Source organism: Eulemur rufifrons, chromosome 7, assembly GCF_041146395.1.
Source record: "Eulemur rufifrons isolate Redbay chromosome 7, OSU_ERuf_1, whole genome shotgun sequence".
Taxonomy (NCBI): Eukaryota; Metazoa; Chordata; class Mammalia; order Primates; family Lemuridae; genus Eulemur; species Eulemur rufifrons.
In genome coordinates, this window is record NC_090989.1 from 240,081,256 (window position 1) to 240,106,346 (window position 25,091).

A 25,091-nucleotide genomic window follows, 5' to 3' on the forward strand; every position below is an offset into this window, starting at 1 on the left:
AGCGATCCTACTGCCTCAGCCTCCCGAGTAGCTGGGACTACAGGCATGCGCCACTATGCCCGGCTAATTTTTTCTATATAGATTTTTAGTTGTCCATATAATGTCTTTCTATTTTTAGTAGAGACGGGGTCTCGCTCTTGCTCAGGCTGGTCTCGAACTCCTGACCTTGAGCGATCCACCCGCCTCGGCCTCCCAGAGTGCTAGGATTACAGGCGTGAGCCACCGCGCCCGGCCTTTAAAATTGTTTTGCCTATAATTGGTCTTTTGCATTTCCATATAAATTTTAATACCATCTTGTTAAGCTTCACACAAAATTATGTTGTGATTTTCATTAGAATTCTGTTGAGTTTATAGATCAATTTGGAGGCAGATGACATAAAATGTCCCTACCCATGAATGTGGTATTTCACTTCATTAATCTTTTAAAAGGTTTTCAATAAACTTTATATTTCTCCAAAAAGATTGGGCACATATTTTGCTAGATTTATTTATTCCTAAGTACCTTATGGTTTGTTTTTTTTTTTTTTTTTTGACAGAGTCTCCCTCTGTTGCCCAGGCTAGAGTGCCGTGGCGCCAGCCTAGCTCACAGCAACCTCAAACTCCTGAGCTCGAGCGATCCTCCTGTCTCAGCCTCCCGAGTAACTGGGACTACAGGCATGCACCACCATGCCCGGCTAACTTTTTCTATATATTTTTAGTTGTTTAACTAATTTCTTTCTATTTTTAGTAGAGACGGGGTCTTGCTCTTGCTCAGGCGGGTCTCGAACTCCTGACCTCGAGCGATCCTCCTGCCTTGGCCTCCCAGAGTGCTAGGATTACAGGCGTGAGCCACTGCGCCTGGCCTATGATCAGTTTTTGTAAATATTCCATGTGAAAGAGTCCCTAGAAATTGACAAAAGACCAATGATCCAATAGAAAAATAGACAGATTATGAAGTCTTTTCACAGAAAAGTAAAAATTATGCTTAAGTACCTTATTCATTATAAGAGAAATGCTACATCAGTTTTACACTTAGAGACTATTTTTTCACTTTTCAGATTTGCCAGAAAAATGCAAAATGAAATGCATAGTAGTATACTGTTCCTTTGAGGCTGGTGGGAAATGAACAGTCTTTTGCATTGATTGCAGTAGGAGTGGAGTATACATGATTGCAACCTCTGTGGAGGGTATTTGGCAGTGTTTGTCAAAATTACAAATGTATATGTTGTTTAGCAGTTCCACTCCTAGGAATTTATCCTAATGTTTTATTTTGCATGAAGTGATGTTTGTTCAAAATAGAAAAAAAATCCAAATGTCCCAGACTTGTTTAATGGTATGTCCATACAATACAGTACTACTGTAAATAATGAGGATGCTTTCTATGTTGGGAAAGCTCTCAAATTATATATTGTTAAATGAAAAAATCAAAGTCTATAATTGTGTATTATGGTGTGCTGCTTTGTGCAAAAGAAAAGGCAGGGGATAATTATGTACACTTGTATTTGCTAGTTTTGAAATAAAGAAATCTTAAAAGTATGCACAAGAAACTAGTATTATCTTTTGGGGGAGTGAGGGAGCTGAGCAGATGAGGAACAAGGGCATGTGTATATGTTTTAACTTATTTTTGAGCTGTAAGATCATACTAAATACTAAAAATTCCCAGTGGGATGGTGGGTTTGTCGATTGTATTTATAGCTACTTGGACATTACTTTATATACTTAAGGCTGTGTTACAAGGTGCACTCAAGTTCAAAATTGTTCTATTCGGCTAAATGAATACTATCATGTAGTTTTTAAAAGAAAAATTCTAATGCTCGTTGTGTTAGTCTGTGTTTTTCTTCTGACATTAATATATTATGTACATATTATATTTGGTATGTCCTTTTCTTTTAATTTCAAATTTTATGTATATACTATATAATGGGCATTAAAAATCTAATCTGACATTTGTCTTTTAATTAAAAATCCGCTCTTTTGCATGTATTGTTATGTAGTTGTACATTTATCTTTCTTATTCTGTACTTTCTATTCTGCTTTTTCAGTACTATTTTTCTTTTTTCTCTTTTGGATTGAATGAGTTATTCTGTTTTTCCTTTCTGCTTACCTAAATGTTATATTGTGTGTGTGTGATTGTGTGTGTGTGTATATAATTTTATATCCCTTTAGTGGCCCCCTTTAATATTTTAATTTTAATATGGATACTTGAAGCTTAAAATTAACATTTTACCCTCCAGTAGAGTTTAAAATACTTTAACATAGACTTTAGTTGGCAACATACCTTTACTTTTATTGGTACAAAGACAATGACTTTTTACAATTGATAGCTTTTTAAATTAGATGAAATGCAGTTTATCAACTCACAACAGCCCTGTATATTAGGTACATTATTATCCCCATTTTGCAGATAAGAAAATTGAGTAACAGACTAGTTAAGTGATTCATACAGAGTCACACAGGTAGTAAATGTTAGTGCTAAACTGATGATAATCCAGACAGTATTGACAATGTTTAATTTGGGGAGAGCTGTTAAAAGATAGCACTAAAATATTAGATAGTGATTACGTAAAATGAGAGAAGATCAGAATTAAACTTGACATTCTATCACTTTTAAAACATGTTACAGTTTCAGAGATGTTAAAATAAGTGCCTTTTAACAGTACTTGGCACACACAAAGTATTAGCTTTTTTATTAGTCAGTTGTCCTTCCAGAGAGGGTATTATATTTGCTTCTCTGCTGGTGTGGTATTACCAGCCAGGGAACACTTGAAGTTAATTATTTTGACTTGGAGTTTCTTGGACCATGCTGATAGTACACAATCAAACCCTAAACCCATTAGGCAGTCTCTTGTAACAAATTCTCAGAGATCCATGCCACTCCACCCTCCAATCAAAATCCAAGCTGAGCCAACCTTTCAAGGGTCCCGGTTTAAATTTGAAGGTCTCAGTTCTAACACCCTACTTGGTGGGACCAAGACTTTGTCTCCTGTTCTCCTAGAAGCCTTTGAAATCCAATGCTCTGTGTTAATGCTCAGGACAGATTGGCCTTTGTGTTGCTTTGAGTTTTCATTCCCTAAAGGTTTCTCTGATTTTCTCACCAGCTGAGCTATGAATTTCAAAGAATGTTTGTTATATATAAGATAACTTTTTAAGAAGAGGGCCTTTTGGGCAGTTGTATCTGATATATTTTGTATTCTTGGAATATAAAATTCTGGAAACATAGCTTTCAGTAATAACCTCTTAAAATGGCATCTCTACGTCTTTCGTTTTTAGTGCTTTATGATCACAGATTATATTAAATAATAGTGTTGTGATTTACTTATTTTTTAACCACTATAAGGGCCAAATAAATCAAATAAATGTACTTTTAATGCTTATTTAAATTCCAATCCCTGTATTTGGGCACAGAGTATTTTAGAAGCCTACCAATAGGTAGTTTGAAGTCTCAAGTCAATTAGTTTTGACACTTAAAATATAATAATACTAAAACATAACTTTTGAAGCTATACTTCAGTGTTGTATTCCTGAATCGAACATTGAAAGCTGTGTTGGAAAGTTAGAATGAGATAAGCAGATTTGACTGAGGTTGATTGAAATGAAAAGAGAACTTCCTTGAAACCACTTAATCAAATTGCCCATATCAATTGTAACTGCAATTAAAACATCCTTTCCATTTTCTTTTTTATTTTGACATAAAAATTTTGTTTAGTAAGAGCAGATTTTGAATAACAGATTTTATTAATTTTGTTCTTATTTAATAGATCAGATGAAAAGAAGAACATGAACTGGAAACAGCTTCCCAAAAAGCCATGCAAAAATCTACTTAGTACCTTAAAGAAATTGTATCCTCAACTATCTTCAGGTAAATTTGAGGAAAAAGGAATATTATTAATGAAAGAATGTATATGACAAAATTCTTCTTAAATTTAAACATAATTTTGGTCTACTTAAAAAGACTCATTACTTAACAAAATTCTAGTAATAAGTCAACATTGTTCATGATTTTTGGAGCATATTTTCTGTGCCCTGCTGCTTGAGCCTCCCTGCTAGTTTCTGTCAGTGATCTTCTTATGTAAATGGAGAGAGGAATTTCGGGAAGTCATGGACTTTATTTTGGTTATTTCCTCAATTGATCAATCATTCTAGATATTACTTTATATATTAATACCATTCCCTGTATTTACTTCATCAGTTCACCGAAAAACTCAAGAAGGTTCAGCAATTGAGATGACTCCAATTGAAGCAGATTTCTCCTGGCAAAAGAAGATGACACAACTTGAGATGGAAATTCAAGAGGCATTTTTGCGCTTTATGGCATCTATTTTAAAAGGATATAGAATATATCTCAGACCAATCACAGAGGCTCCTTCAAATAAAGCCACAGCTGCTGATTCATTGTTTGACCGACAGGGTGAGAAGCACTGAAAATATAATTGTTTTTTATTAAAGTAAAAAATATTTTCTATTTGATACTACTACCAAGAAATATTTATATTTAAGGAATTCATATTAAAGTATAATTACCTTCTATGTATTTGTAACCTAGCTCTGTGAACAGAAACATGTTGCTAGCATTTATCTTCCCTGTGTGTTTGTCTTATATCCGTATTTCCTCTTCTTGCAAGGATACCAGTTTTATTGGATTAGGGCCCACCCTAATTATCTCATTTGAACTTAATTACCTCTTTAATGACCCTATCTTCCAAATAGTTACATTCTGAGGGAGGAGGGGTTAGGACTTTAACATATGAATTTTGGGGGGAATTCAGCCCATAACAACATGTTTGGGAATAAAGATTAAATGGTACAATTTGACCAGAGTGATGAGCTTTAGCAGTGTTGTGGAAAATAAGGCTGAAAATAAGATTAGGGCTCAGATTGTGGGTAGTCTTAAATGCCAGACTATGAATTTTCCTAATGGGCAATAGTGGGGCATTAATTAATTAATTCTCTCTCTCTCTGAGTGACATTAACTAAAAGGAATTTAGAAAGATACTTACTGATTTTCTGAGGCCTAAGGTTTTTGTTGTAAACAGGACAGCATTTGGTCTATTAGGGGATACAGACATTAGATAATAAAATAATACAGATACTAGTTACATTATAATAAGTGTTGTGAAGGAAAGTATTGGTTACAGTGAGAGTGCTGGCAAGGTAAGAGAAATGTTCCTTGAAGAAATAACAATTAAGCTTGGGCCTAAAAAAGGAATTAGCTAGGGGCTTGAGGTCAGCTTTTTATTAGGGATACTTTCACAAACAAAAAATATAGAATGATATAATGTACCATCATATAGCCATCTACCAATTTCATCATTTTTGTTTCGTCTATGTTTAATTTACCCATTTTTTAAAAAGAATTTTAAACCAAATTTCAAACAAGATATCATTTTTCTCATAAATTGTTATTTTTCCTTTAGAATTTCCTGGATGTTATTTGATTTTGGCTTTTTGGCTGATTGTATCCTTATGTTGGTATTTAACATTTGTTCTATCACCTTTATTTTCTATGTAAACTTGTAGTGAGATTGAGAGCTGCACTGTCCAGTAGAACTACAATGTAAACCACATATAATTTTAAACTCCTTAGTAGCCACAATAAAAAAAAAGTAGGAAGTAGGGGAAATTAATATTAACAATATATTTTCTCTAATATATTCAAAACAATAGAATTTTGGATGTAATTAAAATTTAAAAATTATTAAGAAGTCTTTTACATTCTTTTTTTCACACTAAGTCTTTGAAATCTGGCATGTATATTATACTTAACAGCACATCTCAGTTTGGATCAGTTACATTTCAAGTCCTGAATTGCCACATATGGATAGTGGTTACTGAATTAAACAGTGCAGGTCTAGAGGCTTGATTACATTCAGGTTCAGTTCTCTTGGCAAGGAGTACCAAAACATACGGTGCTTACTACTACCTCTTGCATCATACTGAGAAGCACATACATGTCTGGCTGTCCGACTTTTAGAGCTCCCAGGTTTAAGTGTTATCAGCCTCATTCATTCATTATAGTTTCCTCATCAGCCTTTCACTTAATTGTTTTAGCAGCCTTTGCTGATAATTGCCTAGATTCATTAGAAGGAAGAAAAAAAAACAACTTTCTATTATTACTGTGGAAAATAATTTATTTCTATTTTATTTAAGCCTTTCTCTACTAATTAGTATCTCAAAGGGATGGGGATGAGGACCACAGCATGTGGAACACCCCAAGGCATCAAAGAAAGAAAGCCTGGCAAGAAAAGTGTCTCAAAAACTATGCTTGAGGCTGGGTGTGGTGGCTCACGCCTGTAATCCTAGCACTCTGGGAGGCCAAGGCGGGAGGATCGCTCGAGGTCAGGAGTTCGAGACCAGCCTGAGCAAGAGCGAGACCCCATCTCTACTAAAAAAAATAGAAAGAAATTAGCTGGACAGCTAAAAAAAATATATATAGAAAAAATTAGCCAGGCATGGTGGCACATGCCTGTAATCCCAGCTACTTGGGAGGCTGAGGCAGAAGGATCACTTGAGCCCAGGAGTTTGAGGTTGCTGTGAGCTAGGCTGATGCCACGGCACTCACTCTAGCCTGGGCAACAGAGTGAGACTCTGTCTCAAAAAAATTAAAAAAAAACCCTATGCTTGAAAAGGGGGTGTTTGCCGTATTATGCAGGATCTTTTAGGATCAGTAATAGTTTCAGTCTTTATCCTAAGAGTAATTGAAAGCCTGTGAAGGCTATTTAAGTAGGCAATAGGATCAGATTTGCATTTTTAAAAAGTCACCCTGAGTGTTTAAAAAAAAAAATCTCATTGGCTTCTGTGCAGAGATTTCACTGGAGGCATTGAATTATGGATCTACTAATTAGGAGATTAATGTATTGGTCCAAGTGATCATTGGAGGTGCCCTGGATTCGTTGGTGGTCATGTGAATAGAAGAGTGAGTTTTAGGAGGTAGATTGAAGTACATAACTTGGTGATTGAATATGGGATTCAAGTAGAGGGAGATGCCAGTAGCACCTTTGAGGTTTTTGTCTTTAAAAACCACATAAATGGCTGGGCGCGGTGGCTCACGCCTGTAATCCTAGCACTCTGGGAGGCCGAGGTGGGCGGATCGTTTGAGCTCAGGAGTTCGAGACCAGCCTGAGCAAGAGCGAGACCCCACCTCTACTAAAAATAGAAAGAAATTATATGGACAGCTAAAAATATATAGAAAAAATTAGCCGGGCATGGTGGCGCATGCCTGTAGTCCCAGCTACTCGGGAGGCTGAGACAGGAGGATCGCTTGAGCTCAGGAGTTTGAGGTTGCTGTGAGCTAGGCTGACGCCACGGCACTCACTCTAGCCTGGGCAACAGAGTGAGACTCTGTCTCAAAAAAAAAAAAAAACAAAAAACAAAAAACCACATAAATGCCCATGTCCTTTATTGAGATGTGAAACAGCAGAAAAAAGGGAAAAGGATCTAATTATTTGTTAAAGAAAAGTTTTTTGTTTTTTTGTTTTAAGATAGAAAAGAAAGACTGTGCTGATAAGAAGTAGCTAATGGACAGGAAGATTTGTACTGGGAACATTGGAAGGGGCTGGAATCCTCAGCTCATGTGGTGGGGCTTGTCTTTACATGGGAGGAGAGACATATCCATTGTAAAAAGACAGAGGAAGATTCATAGATTTTTGTAGTGAGATGGTGTAGGCAATTCCTATTTAATGGTCTTCATTTTTTTTTTTTTTTTTTGCAATATAAAGTGTGATCATTTGGGGATGGTGGCCAAGGACATGGAGGAGGGGAGAGCATTTAAAAATTGGAAGTAATTCTGAAAACATGTGTAGAGGGAAATTAAATTGATTCCAAAAATATAGTAAGGTTGCTGATCAGGGATGAAGGCATAAGTGCTTCTGATTTGTCTCATTGTGGAACTTTTTTTGCCCTTAACTTGTGCTCAGTCACCCTAATACACATCCCGAGAAAGCAGGCATTCCTTAAGGGGTGGGTTAGGCTAGGTGGGTTTGACCAAAAAGACAAAAGAGCAAAAGTGTTGAGAGTAAGAAAGTAATTGAAATGATGAACATGGACATGGAACCAATGTTAGATAAGGAGAGAAGTAAAGACAGGGAGGTGTAGGTAGAGGTAAAAGGGTCAATGGATTGGAGACTTCAATGAGTACACTCCCTATTCCCCACTCCCCCCCAAAAAAACCAAAACCCAAATGCTTGTTAGAAGTACTGAAGTAATCCCAGATAGGTAGGGGTAATGGGGCCGAGAATGATGTGAAAATTAAGAGATTTAAGAGGCACAGCTGTTTTGAGTGCTAGCAAGGAAAATTTAGGGAGTGTGACTATGTGTAGAAGTTGATGATTGAGGTATGATAGACCATAGGATCATTGAAAATCAAGGAATTAAGAACCAGAAGTGCTGTGTGGTTTGTGCATGTGGGTGTGGAAGAATGATGATGGTAGGAATTGGAAAGGAAGAAACTTTGAATCAAGTTCCCTGGTCTTCAGTGAATGAAGAAGAGTGTCCCTGAAGTCAATAGATGACCATGATTAGTAGAGGAAAAGATGGAACAGCCAGATATTTGAATCTTATATAAGCAGAAATTTTTTCAAGATGATACTGAATGAAATCGTCTGGGGGCATTGCAGGGGAAGGACCTTGACCCTTAGGAAATTGACCAGAGGCTCAAAAGTATGCCCAGTATCAGCGTGAGCTATAGGGTTAGAGGTTCCTTATGGGGAATCTAGATTTCAGTGAAAAGGTTAATGGTTGAAGTTGTTTTTTTGTTTTGGTTTGTTATTTTGTGTGGTTGGAACTATGCAGAAGGAGCTATATGTGGTTACTACAGATTGAGCATTCCTAATCTGAAAATCTGAAATCCGAAATGTTCCAAAATCTGAAACTTCTAGAGTGTTGACATGATGCCATAAGTGGTAAATTCCACACATAAGTACTTAACACGAACTTTGTTTCATGCACACAATTATTTAAAATACTGAATGAAATTACCTTCATTCTATGTGTATAAGGTATATATGAAACATAAATGGGTTTCCTGTTTAGACTTGGGTCCCATCCCCAAGATATCTCGTTATATATATGCAAATATTTCAAAATCTGAAAAAAAATCTAATATCTGACACTTTTGGTCCCAAGCATTTTGGATAAGGGATACTCAACATGTAGAAGCGCCTATAAATATGAATATATATAAAGAGAATGTAATGTAGATAAACTACAAGTTTAAAAGAGTGTTAACTATTAATATAACATCTAGTTCCACTTTAAAATTTGAATTTAATTGTAATTTTGTTTTCTTTAGGATTTTTAAAAAGCCGAGATCGTGCCTATACAAAATTCTATACCCTTTTATCCAAAACACAGATTTTTATTCGTTTCATTGAAGAATGCAGTTTTGTAAGTGATAAAGATACTGGATTTGCATTTTTTGATGACTGCATAGAAAAGGTAAAAGTTTGTCCTGTATACCAATGTTAAGAAAAACCAATGTTAAAAAAATGTTTGGCCTTCCTAGCACTCTGGGAGGCCGAGGTGGGTGGATCGTTTGAGCTCAGGAGTTCGAGACCAGCCCGAGCAAGAGCAAGACCCCATCTCTACTAAAAATAGAAAGAAATTAGCTGGACAACCAAAAATATATAGAAAAAACTACAAGCATGGTGGTGCATGCTTGTAGTCCGAGCTACTTGGGAGGCTGAGGCAGGAGGATTGCTTCAGCCCAGGAGTTTGAGGTTGCTGTGAGCTAGGCTGATGCCACGGCACTCTAGCTGGGGAAACAGAGTGAGACTCTGTCTGAAAAAAAAAAAAAAAATGTTTGGCTTACCTGTACAATCATCGTTATTGTTAGCCCAAAGTGATCTGAGGAAGACAGTATAGGGGTGTTTTATGTTTGTGGATTCTGGGCTTAATATAAGAATCTTTTTTTTTTTTTTTGTAGTATCAAGTTTTTACACATATAGCTACTTTTTCTCTTTGATTCTTTGGTTGTGTAGCTATTAAGTCCTAAGACTATTTCATAGTTTAAGACTTAGGTTTTTTAATTAAAAAATTTAGTTTTATGGGTACTAGAAGTCCTGTGTTCTTTTGTTTTAATGTCTTTCCAAATGCTTTTGCTAATATTTTTTTTGCCCCAATGGAGAATATTTGGAAATATGTTAAATTTTAAAGTTTTACCCTACCCATATAAGGAAATTTGATTCTTGACAGTGATGGCTCAGTTATATATTTTTTCTAATTTTTTTATTTTTTCATTTTTTATCTATCTTTCTTTCAACTTACTAAGCTTTCTTTGTAATATTTTTTTCTAATTTTTAATAGTGTTTTTTGCTAAGTAGATCTTGGAGCCAATTGTTTATATAAACCATATGTTATAGAAAATTTGAGATTGTATCCAAAAAAGGTAGAATATTATGACATTTTAATTTTTATGGGCACCTAATGATTCATGTGCCTCAGAAGACTTGAATAATTTTCTCCCGTTCTGTCAGTGTGATCTAAAACTCCAGTGATATAATTGTTAACAAAACTATTCAACATTTTTGAATAGTTTTTTAAATAAAATTGATACCTGAGTGTGGTGGCTCCTGCCTGTAATCCTAACACTTTGGGAGGCCAAGATGGGAGGATCACTTGAGGCCAGGAGTCTGAGACCAGCCTGGGCAACATAGCAAGACACTGTCTCTACAAAAAAAAAAAACAATTAGCCAAGCACGGTGGTATGTGCCTTATAGTCCCAGGTACTCCAGAGGCTGAAGCAAGAGGCTCACTTGAGCCCCTAAGTTGAAGATTACAGTGAGCTATGATCACGCCACTGCACTCCAGCCTGGGCAACAGAGTGAAACTCTGTCTCTTAAAAAATAATTGATAATCCAGCATCTTCCAGTTAGATGGGAAGCTTAGATGATGTCAATCATGAGTGCAGGGATTTAATAATGAAATTTTTTATCTGAAAAGCCAGATTCTCCTGTGATTGGCCATCTTTTGTTTGTAAATAAGGTTTATGAAATTACTAATCAAAATAAATTGTTTTCTATCCTAATGGTCACAAATTAAATATACTCTGTCCTAAGAGTATAGGACCTAAAAATACATTGTGAAATGTTTTATATCTACCGGTATTAAAAAAGGATAGTTTTTTTCTAAATCAGAATTTAAGATAAAAATCTCTATTAAATTCATAGTGGACATTTTCATTAAGAATCTCTTCTTTTTTTCTAGTTGTTTCCTGATAAAGGCACAGAGAAAACAGAAAAGGTATTTTTTTCTTAAACTCAAGTATTGAAATTTCAGAATCAGATTTTGTTTATGTGCAAATTAATTGGAGAAAATAATTATTTTCAGGTTGATTTTGATTCAGCTGAAGATACCAAATTGATAGAACTAGATGATTCACAGAAAAGTGAACACACTGTATTTATAATGCCACCAGAGCCACCTCCTGATGATGGAAAGGACCTGTCACCAAAGTACAGGTAGCAGGAATTTTTTAAAAAGCTGTTTGGACACAGTCTTATAGTTTATTTTTTGATTTTTTTTTTTTTTTGCGATTATTACTAGAAGTGTACATTTATTATTTGTAGATGTCCTTTTCAGTATTAATTTAGTGAACTAATAGAGATGATTATGTTATGGAGATTCCACCAGGCATTATAATTTAGAATTGGATGACCTTATTAGAAGGAAAGACAGATGTTGATTATTATTTACCTTGATGTTTAACTGTATTTTAATCTTCAGAAGTTTCAGTTGGAAGAAGAAAAAATTACTGTTATGAAGTTCCCCTCTCCCTTTGGATATTTTCTTATTTAAACAAAAACTGTGAAATTCTTATGAGTTAGTAAGATATCAGAGAAAACTTAAAGTAGAGGGCCAGGAATCATTCTTTATTAAAATTAAGGATAGGATTTGGATGTGAATCTTTTAAGAAATTAGAATGGATTGATTATTTTTTATTATTATAATCATGATAATACAAATAAACTTCGAAAATCAACCAGAAAACTAATATATCATTTTAGTACCAATACTTAATGTCTGTTAACAATTATAAGTATGTATGTATCATATGGATATATGTGTGTATGAGTTCATCTTGTATATAATATATTCTTTGTAACTTGTGTTTTGCCTTTAATAGTGTGAACCTTTTTCCATGCCATGAAATATTTTTGTGACTTATCATCTTTAATGACCACATTGCATGCATTTATTGTGATTTAACTAGTCGCCTATGGATTTTTTTCTAGTTCTTTGCTATCTATATCTTTGTATACATACATAGTTATTTTCTTAGAGCTTAGGCTGGATTCCTAAAAGGATTCCTAAAATGGAAAGTAAAATAAGTACCTTCCTAAAATGTGGATTAATATATAACCTCACCAGGACTGCATGAAAATGAGGAGTATGTATCTGGGATTGAGTGGCTTAAATACTATATTGATTTCGTGTTAACTGTAGAATTCTTTTCTACTTTGGCTTAACTATTAGAAATTAGAATCCAGATATTGACAAACAAGATAAAATCAAATAGGGAGAGGCATTATTTTTTAGAAGAAAATTGGCCAAAGAAAATAAGACAATTCCGAGAAGAAATCCAAAGTCAGTAATATGAAAATATATTCAAGTTTTCTACTATTCGAAGAAATGCAAACCAAAATGATGAGTAGAAGTATTTTTAACCTATCAGATGGGGGATAGGTTATCCTACTAGTTGGAATATATGTTTAAGTATAACCTTTTTGGAAATAATTTGATAGTGATTATGATAATTTTAATTCTCTGGAAAGCATTAACCTCATAAACTCTAAGAACTTAAGCAAAAGTATTTACAAAGATATATATACAAAGACATTTAATTGTAATAATTCAGAAATAACCTAATAATGTCCAGTAGTGAGGAGTTGCTTAAATTATGGTACATCCCTAAAGTAAAAATATATAGATTTTTTCTTTTAAATACTAATGCAAGGTAATTTTATGAAGAAAAACATAAAATTATAAAGTGTACTAATTTTTTTTCATATAAATTTTCATCAAATACATGGATCTGTTGAAAGGGTTATTAATACCTCTGTTAAATAAGAGATCAGGTTTTTCTGTTCTTTAGGGATTTGTTGAAATTAACAAATAGGTTTGGGAGGTGCCAGAGTTCCCATGAAGGTAGTCTGTCTTACAACTATGTCATATTATGTTTTTGAACAAATTTTTTTTCATATAAGGATCTTAAAGAATAATATTGGGTACTATTGAGGTTTAGAAGTATTTGCCTAGATACTGGAATAATAAGAATGAATGTATTTTAAATCAACAATTCTATTTTTGCTTTTTATTTTAGTTATAAATACTTTCCAAGACTGGACCTTAAGCTTTTTGACAGACCACAGGAGTTGAAACTTTGTTTTAGTAGACACCCTACTGGGAATAGCATTACAAACAGTCCAGCTCTCATGGCTAAGAGAACTAAACAGGTCAGATATTCTTTATCTAATACATGTTAATTTAAAATGTAAAATATGTATTTGTGATACACAGCTCATAGTTTAGAATTATCACCCACAACAACCATTTGAAGACCCACTATGGTTGTTACTGAATTAAATTAGATTTCTTGCAGCGCTAAAGCATTGAGGCTGAAGTTTTTGAATGCTTATGTTCATGCTTTAAGTGGGAATCTTTGGGAACCGAATATACTTTATTAAAAACAACTTTGTTGAGATATAATTCACATACCATACAATTTACCCACTTAAAGTATACAATTCAATGGCTTTTAGTATATTCACAGAGTTGTGCAATCACCACCATAAGTAATTTTAGAACATTTTCATCACTCCTGAAAGAAAGGCCACATCATTTAGCCATTAATCTCCAATTCCTCAGTCCCCCACAGCCCTAGGCAACCACTAACCTATTTTCTGTCTGTATAGATTTGTCTATTTGGGCATTTCATATAAATAGAATTATATAATATGTGTTCTTTTGTGACTGGCTTCTTTCATTTAGCATGTTTTCAGGGTTCATCCATGTTGCAGCATGTATTGTACTTCATTTCTTTTTATTGTTCTGTAATATTCCATTGTGTGTATATATACCACATTTTATTTATGCATTCATGGGCATGTGGGTATTTCTTACTTTTTGGCCATTATGAGTGATGCAAAAGAGTATTCGTGTACAAGTGTTTGTGGGGATATATGTTTTTATTTCTCTTGGGTATATACCTAGGAGTAGAATTGCTATGTCATATGGTAACTGTATGTTCAACCTTTTTTGAGACACTGCCAGGCTGTTTTATGAAGTGGCTGCAACATTTTTACATTCCCACTAGCAGTATATGAGGGTTCCAATTTCATAACTTCTTTGTCAATTCTTATTATCTGTTTTTTTATTATAGTCTTCTAGTGAGTGTGAAGTAGTATCTCATTGTAGTTTTAATTTGCAATTCCCTGTTGGCTAATGTAAATATACTTTATACCAAATATTACATTTTAAAGGGAGTTAAGGTGAGTTAACTTAGAACAACTTAGACAGCTTGCTTTACTACTACTATTTCTGATTTAGGTATAGGGAAGTAAGCTATGGTTAGTTATGAGTTAAAATTAAACATCCTTTATACAAACACTGACATTTTGGGAGTCTTCAAAACATGGAAAATCTTAGAATAAAATTCTTAGTTCAGGTTCTACCAATTTTTGGATAGTCCCGCAAATCTTAAATGTTTTTAGGGAATTTCCTAATTTCATATAGTTCATTTCTTTTAATGTTGTCTGAAGGGAAGACGAAAGAATTTTTTTTTCTTTTACTGTACCAACTAACTAATGGCAAGTTTCTAAAATGGGAGAATTTGGCTACTCAACCTCTAAATTTCACTTTCAGCAGAAATTTTTGTCTTTATGCTAGCAGCTGGAAATTAAAAAGACCTTAAGATCTTGGAAAATCTAGGGCATATATTTTCAAATATATTTTCACATCTCATGGAGATAGAGTTCAAAAGTAAAATTAATACACCAAGATCTTTTTATTTAGAACACATGCCAGCAGAGGAATCTTTAGTGCAAAGTATACAATGGCAGTCTGACTTATCTGGAAGACTCTTAATTGCTGGGAGTATATACGGCTTGATAAAGCTCAGCAGATGATTTTGATACCTATTCTCCCTTCCACCTAAATCAGAATGAAAATCTGAACTAGAAAGCATGACTATCAGACTATTACATAGGAAAATTTGTGTTAACTGCAAAGGAATAGTTCTTTTTTTAAGGAATCAGTCAGTGAGGGAATTAACACAGACTGTAGCTAGAGAGGGTAGAGTAGAAATCTTGGCAGGAAATAGCCTAGGGCATTGTAAACTTTGGCAGGGAGGAGTGAGAAGAATATCACTTTTCAGGATTGGGGTTGAAGAATTCATAGCTACAAATGGTTAAATCTGGGGTGCGTGGTTTTAGTTAGCCTTTCACCCATCAAACATGAGTGCCTTCTGTGTGAAGGACGTCTTATTAACCATTACAAGAATATGAATGATCTTTGCTCTTAAAGCATTTCTAGTCTGTTAGGAGACACATGCTTGCCAACAAATAGTTGCACTATAGTATGAAGTGTTATTGTAAATGAATGTTTAGGAAACTATGTAGTACTAAGTAGGAAGCCACTCACAAAAATAAAACTATGAAATGCTTGATTTTAGGATCAAATTTTACATTAAATTCTCCTCTCCCTTTTCCTTCTCACGTCTCTCCCTACCCTAATGTATTTCAGCAAATACCATAATATTTTATTTATTCTCTTTCTAGGAGATAAAAACGGCTCATAAATTGGCGAAGAGATGTTACACAAATCCACCACTGTGGGCCAAGTGTCTGTTCAGTCATTGTTATAGTTTATGGTTTATTTGTCTCCCAGCTTATGTTAGAGTTTCTCATCCTAAGGTCAGAGCACTTCAACAGGCATATGATGTACTCATTAAGATGAGGAAAACAGATGTGGATCCACTAGATGAGGCAAGTATGACAAACTGAGTCATTGTTACCAAGATAAATTTTACTTTTTTACTTTTAAGAAAATTTAGGTCTCAGTTGCTTTAAAGTGTTTTCAAGCATTTTCATTAAGCAAGAAAGGTAAAACTACTACTCTGTTTCACAGAGCTAGCACATACTGTTAATTTTAAAATGTATTATTTAAAAATTACTGCTTTGGAATGAATCAGAGACCTCTTAGACCAGATTGTTTGCCCTTGATAAATAGAAAATAATATTGATTTCATTTTGTTCTTTTTTTTTTTTGAGACAGAGTCTCGCTCTGTAGAAAGAGTCTCGCCCAGGTAGAGTGCAGTGGAGTCATTGTGGCTGACTGTAACCTCAAACTCCTGGACTCAAGCAATCCTCCTGCCTCAGCCTCCCAAGTAGCTGGGACTACAGGCTCGTGCCAGATGCCCAGCTAATTTTTCCTTTTTTTTTTTTTTTTTTTTGTAGAGACAGAGTCTTGCTTTTGCTCAGGCTGGTCTCAAATTCCTGAGCTGAAGCGATCCCCTACCCCTCGCCTCGGCCTCGCAAAGTGCTAGGATTACAGGCACCACACCTGGCCTCATTTTATTCTTCATATAACTTAATTAGGGAACAGATAGGGAATAGTGTTATAGTAAATGGCTTTCCATTTAGGACTTGTGTCTTAGGGTGAGTTACACAGTCTGTGTTTCAGATTATTCATCTGAAAATGTAGGCTTGAGTTTCTCAACTTTGGTACTATTGACATTTTAGCCCATGTAATTGTTTATTTGGGGGCCTATACTAACATTGTAGGATGTTTAGCAGCATCCTCCTACCCGCTAGATGCCAATAGCATCCCTTTCCCTACTACAGGTCATGACAATCAAGATTGTCTCATTGTCACATCTCCTGGAGACCAAAATTGCCCCTGGAGAACCACTAATGTAGATAATAATAGTGCTTTCCTCAAAAGGTTAATTTGAAGGTTAAATTGGGTAATATACATAAAGTGCCTGGCTCTTAGTAAACACTCAGTGAATGATGCATAAAACATTTTCATGTATTACCTCTCTTTGGCCTCAGAACCATCCTAAGAGGTAGGTAGTAAATATCATCCAGTTAATGGTTGAGGAAACTGAGGCACTTATTTGGCTTTTCTCTATGCTATTTTTCCCTTTAAAAACTGTTTCTGATGTTAACTATAAATGATATTTAGAACCAGATTAGAATTTAAAATGAAAAGTCTTTGCCAATAATATTACAGTGTACTTCTCATTCTTTTTAAGGCAAATCCTGTTTGTTACATGGGCATTCTGGAGATGCTGTTTTTAATTCCTTTGGCATAGAATATAAGCATAGTGGGCTATGCTATTTTAATCATACTTGATTTTAGAAATGAATTACTTTTCAAGTTATGGAGAGTAATAGTCATTCTCTTCGTGTAGACTTAGTTACTCAAACAAATGGGACATGTGCACATAGTTCCTATGTGTTATAGTTGATGATACTTCCATTAATGAATAGGTTTTAAAATAATTTACTAAGATACTCAAACCAGAACAAAGGAGAAAATAGTGCTTAATAACTTTCTGAAAACAATTGAATAAAGTCATTTAAAAATCTCTACAAATAGACTAATGTGCTAACTACTGATGCTTTCATATCATCTTTTGTTAGGTATGCTATCGAGTAGTAATGCAGCTTTGTGGACTTTGGAGTCATCCTGTTTTAGCAGTGAGGGTCTTATTTGAAATGAAAACTGCTAAGATAAAGCCAAATGCTATTACTTACGGTTATTATAATAAGGTAAGTAGGATTGACATTAGTAAATATGCTGCTTATTAAGAATAACTTTTTATACCTTTTATTCATGAAATTTCTCACAGGTGGTTTTGAGGGTGTAATTCTTTCTTTTAATTGACAAATAAAAATTGTATATATTTATCATGTAGAACTTGATGTTTGAGAAATGTATACGTTGTGGAATGTCTAAATTGAGCTAATTAACATGTGTTACCTCACATACTTACCATTTTTTTTGTGGTGGGAGCACTTAAAATCTATTTTCTTAGCAATTTTCAAAATACAGTACATTGTTACTAACTGTAGTCACCATGTTGTACAATAGATGTCTTGAATTTATTCTTCCTATCTAATTAAAACTTTGTATCCTTTGACCAAAATCTCCCCAACCTCCTGAAGCCCCATAACCACCATTCTACTCTGTATTTCTATGAGTTTAACTTTCTTAGTTTCTACATATAAATGAGATCATGTAGTATTTGTCTTTCTGTACCTGGCTTATTTCACTTAATATAGTGTCCTCCAGGTTCATTCATATTGTTACAAATGACAGGATTTCCTCGTTTTTGAAGGCTAACTAGTGTTCCATTGTGTATATATATCACATTTTCTTCTTCTGTTCATCCATTGATAGACACTTAGGTTGATTCCATATCTTGGCTATTGTGAATAATGATGCAGTGAACATGGGAGTGCAGATATCTCTTCCACATGCTGATTTTATTTACTTTGGATGTATACCTAGTAGTGGGATTGCTAGATCATATGGTAGTTCTATTTTTAATTTTTTGAGGAAACTCCATACTCTTTCCTTATGAGGAAGCTCCATAATGGCTGTACTGATTTACATTCCCACCAGCAGTGTGCGGGGGCTCCCCTTTCTCCACATGCTTGCCAAACATCTTTTGTCTTTTTGATAATAACCATTTTAAAAGATGTGAGGTGGTATCTCATTATAATTTTAATTCACATTTCTCTGATGATTAGTGATGATGTTGAGCATTTTTTCATGTAACTGTTGGCTGGTTATAATTCTTTATATGTGTGTACATATATATATACACGTACACAAACATAAATACACGTATGTGTATGTATTTTTAGAATCAGACATTCCTAATGAACATTATTTTTACCTTTAGGTAGTTTTGGAGAGCCCATGGCCTAGCAGTACCCGCAGTGGTATCTTCTTATGGACGAAGGTACGGAATGTGGTACGTGGCTTGGCACAATTTAGGCAGCCGGTTAAAAAGACTGTGCAAAAGTCACAGGTCTCCTCAATATCAGGTAATACGTGTGATTGGAAATATACTTTCTTGCTGAACCATAACCTTTATAGGCCTATGAGTTTTTAATTATATGAAGTAGAAAAACTTAAATGAAATCTGGTAGATATTTTCATGCACAAAGACAGATTATCTTAGTCCAAAATAATTTTTTTTTTTTAAGACATTTAGAAGGTGTTCTGCAACTGTAAATGAACTGTGGGTCATTCATGTTTAGTTTCAGAGATTATCAATGCATGAGTTGTTGAACTGCTGTTGTCCTTATCTTTAGTTCCTCAGAATGCCACAGGTGGAAGTGATGGGGACACGGTGAGCCACTGTAGCGTGGATAGTGCTAATGATGCTAACAATGGGGAGCACACAGTCTTCGTCAGAGATTTAATCAGGCTTGATTCCATTGATAATCACTCTAGCACAGGTACTAAAACCAGGATTTTACTAACCCTTCACTCACTCTCACGTTATGTCTTTCTTTTTTCAAAAAGCTTTTGCCCTCCTTGAGTTTGTGTGATATGAATACTTTAAAAGTACTATATATTAATAAGAGAAGAAATTATATCTCAACAGGTCAATTCTGTTTATTTCCTAAATTAACTTTGGAGTTCTGTGCACAGTGCTCTAGGGTGATGCTTCTTTATATTTGTTCATCATTAATTTGTGAAAGTATTTGATATAATTATTAGGATTGGTGAGCTAATGAATGTGAACGTTAGTGACACAACTTGCAAATTGTTTTATTAAATGGAATATATATCTTAAAACTTAGACATTATGAATATTAAGAGGGAGGAAAATAAGTCACACATGATGAAAAAAAGTATTTGTTTAAATGGCACTTTTTTAAAATCTGAGAAGCTGCAGAAGCTACTTGTATGTACACAGCTATGGGTATAACCTCTGTTCTCTGAAGTTAGAAATAAGTGTAATTAAAGTAGCACATTGGGCAAGATATATATGTTGCACATCTTTCTTCTTGTGTTGTGTTTTTGTTGTGGTTGTTTTTAATATCTCAAGCCTTTCTTTAAAAAGAATTCTGAGTCTAATTCCTGTGCTTCATCTGATGAACTTGTCTCAATGACTGAAGTTTCCTTTTCTCTGCTCTTTGTTGCTTTGCTTTTTGCTCTTTGCTGTTTCTTGGTGCTGCATTTGTCCTTGGCTGTCATGGTATGGGGTGCAGACAGACTTGTATGACGTGAAGCTATGGATACACGTGTGCATTAATTCTACCCTTGAATGTTAACCACTTCAGGTAATTTCCTGTTTATTAGGTTAAATTTTGCTGCCATGCAAGGGTGGGGGAAAGATCTTTTGTTGTACTTTATTGTTACAAGTGGAAAGCAGTTTTCATTCTCTTGGCTTTTCCTTCAGATGATTGTAATTATATATAGAATGCTGAAAATATCCAACTAACATTTTATCATCAATTTGTAAAGCATACTTGTTATCTTGAAGATATATTATGCCTTGCCATAATTCTTATTTTGAGGTTGGTTGGTGGCATCATTGTCAAATAGTGTTGTGGGCATTAAAGAATTCATTGTTTCAGCTGTTGAGGTAGTTGTTGATTTCCAAAAATGGTCTACTGAATTTTTGTGCTAAAAACTACCTTCCCATAATTACAGGAGCATGTATAAATCATTGAAAGCCAATATAAGGCTGTAGGTTATAATCCTATTTGTGATTAACTTTCTTAATTTATAATCCTGTTTGTAATTTAATAAGTAGGAATTATTATGAAACTTTCATTTTAAAGCTACCTTATTTTGCCTGTATTTTTTCCTAATACTTGTAGAAGAAATGAGTTTCATGTACAAAAAAACCAAGAAAATAAACTTTTGGTATGTAACCAGTTTACTGATGATAATAATAATACATAAACACCCACCCTTATTCCTCTAGCTTTTTAAGTTTATTTCATTATAGAGGCAATTTAGTCCTTTAATGGGAAAAAAGGTCTCCTAATAATCCTGGGCAATTGATATAAAGATTGCAGTAGATGGGGAAGAACCTTCAGAGCCCTATTTTGTATATTGTGTATTTCTTTCTCCCCCCCCCTTGCTGTCTCACTCTTTTTTTTTTTTTTTTTAAGAGAGATGGATCTCACTCTGTCACCCAGGCTGGAGTACAATGGCACAATCATAGCTTATTACAGCCTCAAACTCCTGGGCTTAGGCGATCCTCCCACTTTACCCTCCCCAGTAACTGGGACTACAGGTGTGAGCTGCTGTGCCCAGTCTATATATTTCTTTATATTAATTGTTGCATTTCAAATGGCTGAATCCAAGACATTGAATTTACAGTGACTATGTGTCTCGGTAGGGCTTCTGGTGATATCATTTGATACTTTTGGAAAGTCTTCCAGCCCAGATGCTTAAGTTGCTCATTTCATTAAGGATTATCTCATGGAATCTTTCCACTTGGTACCTGATACAGAGTCACTTAGCTGTTAGGGACATATTTGGGTTTAATGAATTTACCCAATTCCCAGTCTAGTGTTCATTTCATGGCACCATATTGCTTTACCAGACTTTTTGGGGTGCAATAAAAAAGTGACTGAAGTTAGTCATTCTACATGAAATTTTTTTTTTTTTTTTTTGAGGCAGAGTCTTGCTCTGTCCCTTGGGGTAGAGTGCCTTGGTGTCAGCCTAGCTCACAGAAACCTCAAACTCCTGGGCTCAGTCAGTCCTCCTGCCTCAGCCTCTGGAGTAGCAGGAACTACAGGTACACACCACCACGCCCAGCTAATATTTTCTGTTTTTAGTAGAGGTGAGGTCTTGCTCTTGCTCTGGCTGGTCTCAGACTCCTGACCTCAAGCAATCCTCCCTCCTCTGCCTCCCAGAGTAGAGTGCTAGGATTACAGGCATGAGCTGCTGCGCCAGCCAGTCATTCTGAATAGTGGTATTTAAAGACATTTAATTCCTTTGTTATATAGCAAACCAAATTCTAAGTGGTGGAGAGTGGAAGGTATTACATATTTTATGTATCTTTGATTGACATCTTTATACTGATTTCTCTAGTAACTGGTCTTAGTTTCGATTTTAAATTATAGAACTTTAAAGCCAAAACAGACTTTTGAAAAACTATTTTAAAATAGTTTCAAACATATAAAGAAGTTTCAAGAATAATACAAAAAACTCTTGAATATCTTTTGTCTAGATTCACTCATATCATTATTTTTCCTAAATCATGTGAGCAGGTTACATATCTTGCCCTTTTACCTCTTAATACTTCAGTGATATTTTCTCTTAATAACCACGGTTTAGTTACCAAATTTAAGAAAACATTGATATACTACTTTAGTCTATAGTCTGTATTCCAATTTTGTCAGCTATGGTAATGTCCTTTGTGGTACTTTGACCCCTTCTCTTTAGTCTCCTGTAACCTGACACAATTCCTCAGCCTTTCTTTGTCTTTCATGACTTTGACCTTTCTGAAGAGTTTGTTTTAGTTATTTTATGGAATGTTCCTTAATTTGCGTTTGTCTGATAATTCCTTGTGATTAGGTTATGCATCCACAGGTATACTGCATAAGTGATTCCTATTATTCGTTGAATTATGATCCATTACTGTCCCTATTTGATCCTCAAGTTATCCCAGTGTTGGCCAGTGGGAGCTCTTTTAAGTTGGTTTTTATGTCCTTTAGACATGCCCCCATCATGTTTTTGAGCACTTCCTTTATGGCACAACAAAATATCCGTGGCTCATTCTTGTACCTTCCCTGCCTGAGCTCTGGAATCAGCCATTTCTTCAGGGATCCCAGGTTCCTTTTAATGGAGAATAGATTATAGAAGCCAGGATCTGGGCTCTATGTATGTTCACTGCTACCAAGGGGTTACTGCTTCTAGACTTTTTTTTAAGCAAGCAGAGCTAGAAAAATGTATACTATACACAAAAATATTCCAGAATTGTTACACCCACTCCCCTTTGCAAAAAAAAAAAAAAAAAAACCTAGTAAGCAGTTCAGGATTTGACTGTTACCCCTCATCTCAGGGTATACACTCAAAATAATGTGTTAAGAAATTATTAATACTTGGATTAGTTCTCACATGACCCTTTCAGTCTGAGTATGTTATTCTTATGCAATATAATTTGCTTCCTTTGTTTCTCTTTGCATTCAGTTTTAGCCTTCCTCCCCCACTTTATGGGTTTCATTTTTTTGAATATATATAAGTACATCTCTAAAAATAAAAACAATATGATAAGCCATAATTAGAGAAGTTTCCTCCTTTATTCATTCCATCCTATTTTCTCACACCCCTTGTAGGTCATCATTTTTACTGTTTTCTGATTCATCTTTCTTGCATTTCTTTTTGCAAAAATTAGGAGATATATGTGTATTTTGTTCCTTTTTCTTTCTTAAACAAAAGGTAGCATTCTATAGACAATCTCCAAAAAAGACTTTTCAAGACATACTGTCCAAATCTCTTTAATTTACAGATAAGGTAATTAAAATTCAGTGCTTCCAAATGTGTAGTGGTCTTTAGTCTTTGATGTTCTTGTTTCTGCTGTTCTTTGCTTCTTGTCATTGTTTTTAAAATGTTCTGTGTGCCTTGTATGCTCTTTTGTTCCCTTTCTCTAAGTTTATGTAGATCAGTGGAATTTTCTTTTGATATTTTATATATGAAGTATATAAGTATATGAAAACATTTATATGTAAGTCTGCATTCTTTTTAATAGGTGGTCAGTCTGACCAAGGCTACGGGTCTAAGGATGAACTTATAAAGGATGATGCAGAAATTCATGTGCCTGAAGAACAAGCAGCAAGAGAATTGATAACTACAACAAAACTGCAAAAAGAAGGTTAAGTACTGATATTTATGAGCTTTACTTAGAGAAAAATACCTGTATTAATTAAACGTTTATCTTATTTGATAATTTTTGGTGATAATTTTCAAAAATGTAATGTCTGGCTAATAAGATATTGTATTTATTATATAAGGTAGATTTTGGTAGTCTCTGAATTTTAGAATTTAAGAGACCTTTAGGGACTTTCTAGGTCAAACCTGAATTTTTCAGGAAAATACAACCTTTTGTGGTATTTGCCAAACCTACTTTGTGACAGAACCAGGGCTAAACTTTAAGTCATCAAAACATTTCCGTGTTCCTTTTTTTAAAATGTTCTTTCACTAGAAGTCCTTCAATATCTAAGTGGATATTTTTCATTGGTAGATTAAAAATATTCTGTGTGATTTTCCTGTTTTTTATAGGACTCATTAAGGTAGAGATGAATTATTGTAATCATTTTATGGAAATATGGAAGAATAGTTTGGTAATAAGATGTTCTTCCTATTCTCTTCACAAAAGTGCAGTTTCTTTCATGATGTTACTTATTTTATCCTCCAGAGTTATGCAGAAGCAAGCCCCTCCCCTGCTTGCCAAGTGATGAGAAGGAGAACTGAAGGCCAGAGGCTTAATTGATTCACTCGAGAACATACACCTTAGGATTATTGAACACTAAAACAAAGCATTTCAGTCAGTGTTGGTGACAATTATGGTGTAGAGTAAACCACACATAATAAATCAGTAATAAAATAGATATCCATTCCTTTTGGAGAAAAAATACATACAGTATATAAGTATCAATATATGGTATCTGTTCAATATTAGAAAATGTAGGAATAACATCCAGATATTTTTTTTTTTTCCAGAGGCATGTGATGTCTCTTCTGTTGTGGCAAAACATTCACAACCTAGTCCAGAGCCTCAGAGTCCCAGTGAAGCTCCTGCATGGGGCAATACTATTGTGAAAGTTCCATCTGGTATATTTGATATCAACAGCAGGAAAAGTAACACTGGTGAGTCTTCACATATTGGTTATTAAATATTTAAAATACACTTCCACAGACACCTGTGTATCTTTAATGACATTAAATTGTTGACTTAATTATAATGTACATGCCAAAGAGCCAGAAATGACTATAAGTGGGCTAAAAAAAAAAAGTAAAATTTTGTTACTTAAAGGTATTTAATTTTTAAAAGGAGGGGTATTTAGTGTGTTTAATTGTTATTTGGAATGCCTTTTCCTGCTGTAGTGCCTGTTCTCTGTTTGGTCACTCTTTCT

The 25,091-nt window shown here is 34.5% G+C and overlaps 1 protein-coding gene across 1 annotated transcript in view; it reads left to right on the top strand.

Annotated features, from left to right (window-relative positions):
- The window catches only part of DENND4C (DENN domain containing 4C), a 93,404-nt gene that overhangs the window by 42,514 nt on the left and 25,799 nt on the right, over positions 1 to 25,091 (top strand). The window contains exons 11-22 of the mRNA XM_069476505.1: positions 3,738 to 3,838; positions 4,169 to 4,387; positions 9,266 to 9,411; positions 11,179 to 11,214; positions 11,302 to 11,432; positions 13,295 to 13,427; positions 15,750 to 15,956; positions 17,619 to 17,747; positions 18,887 to 19,031; positions 19,302 to 19,448; positions 23,708 to 23,830; positions 24,679 to 24,825. Of these exons, the coding sequence (XP_069332606.1) occupies positions 3,738 to 3,838; positions 4,169 to 4,387; positions 9,266 to 9,411; positions 11,179 to 11,214; positions 11,302 to 11,432; positions 13,295 to 13,427; positions 15,750 to 15,956; positions 17,619 to 17,747; positions 18,887 to 19,031; positions 19,302 to 19,448; positions 23,708 to 23,830; positions 24,679 to 24,825 (1,664 nt within the window). The remainder of the gene's footprint in view (positions 1 to 3,737; positions 3,839 to 4,168; positions 4,388 to 9,265; positions 9,412 to 11,178; positions 11,215 to 11,301; positions 11,433 to 13,294; positions 13,428 to 15,749; positions 15,957 to 17,618; positions 17,748 to 18,886; positions 19,032 to 19,301; positions 19,449 to 23,707; positions 23,831 to 24,678; positions 24,826 to 25,091) is intronic.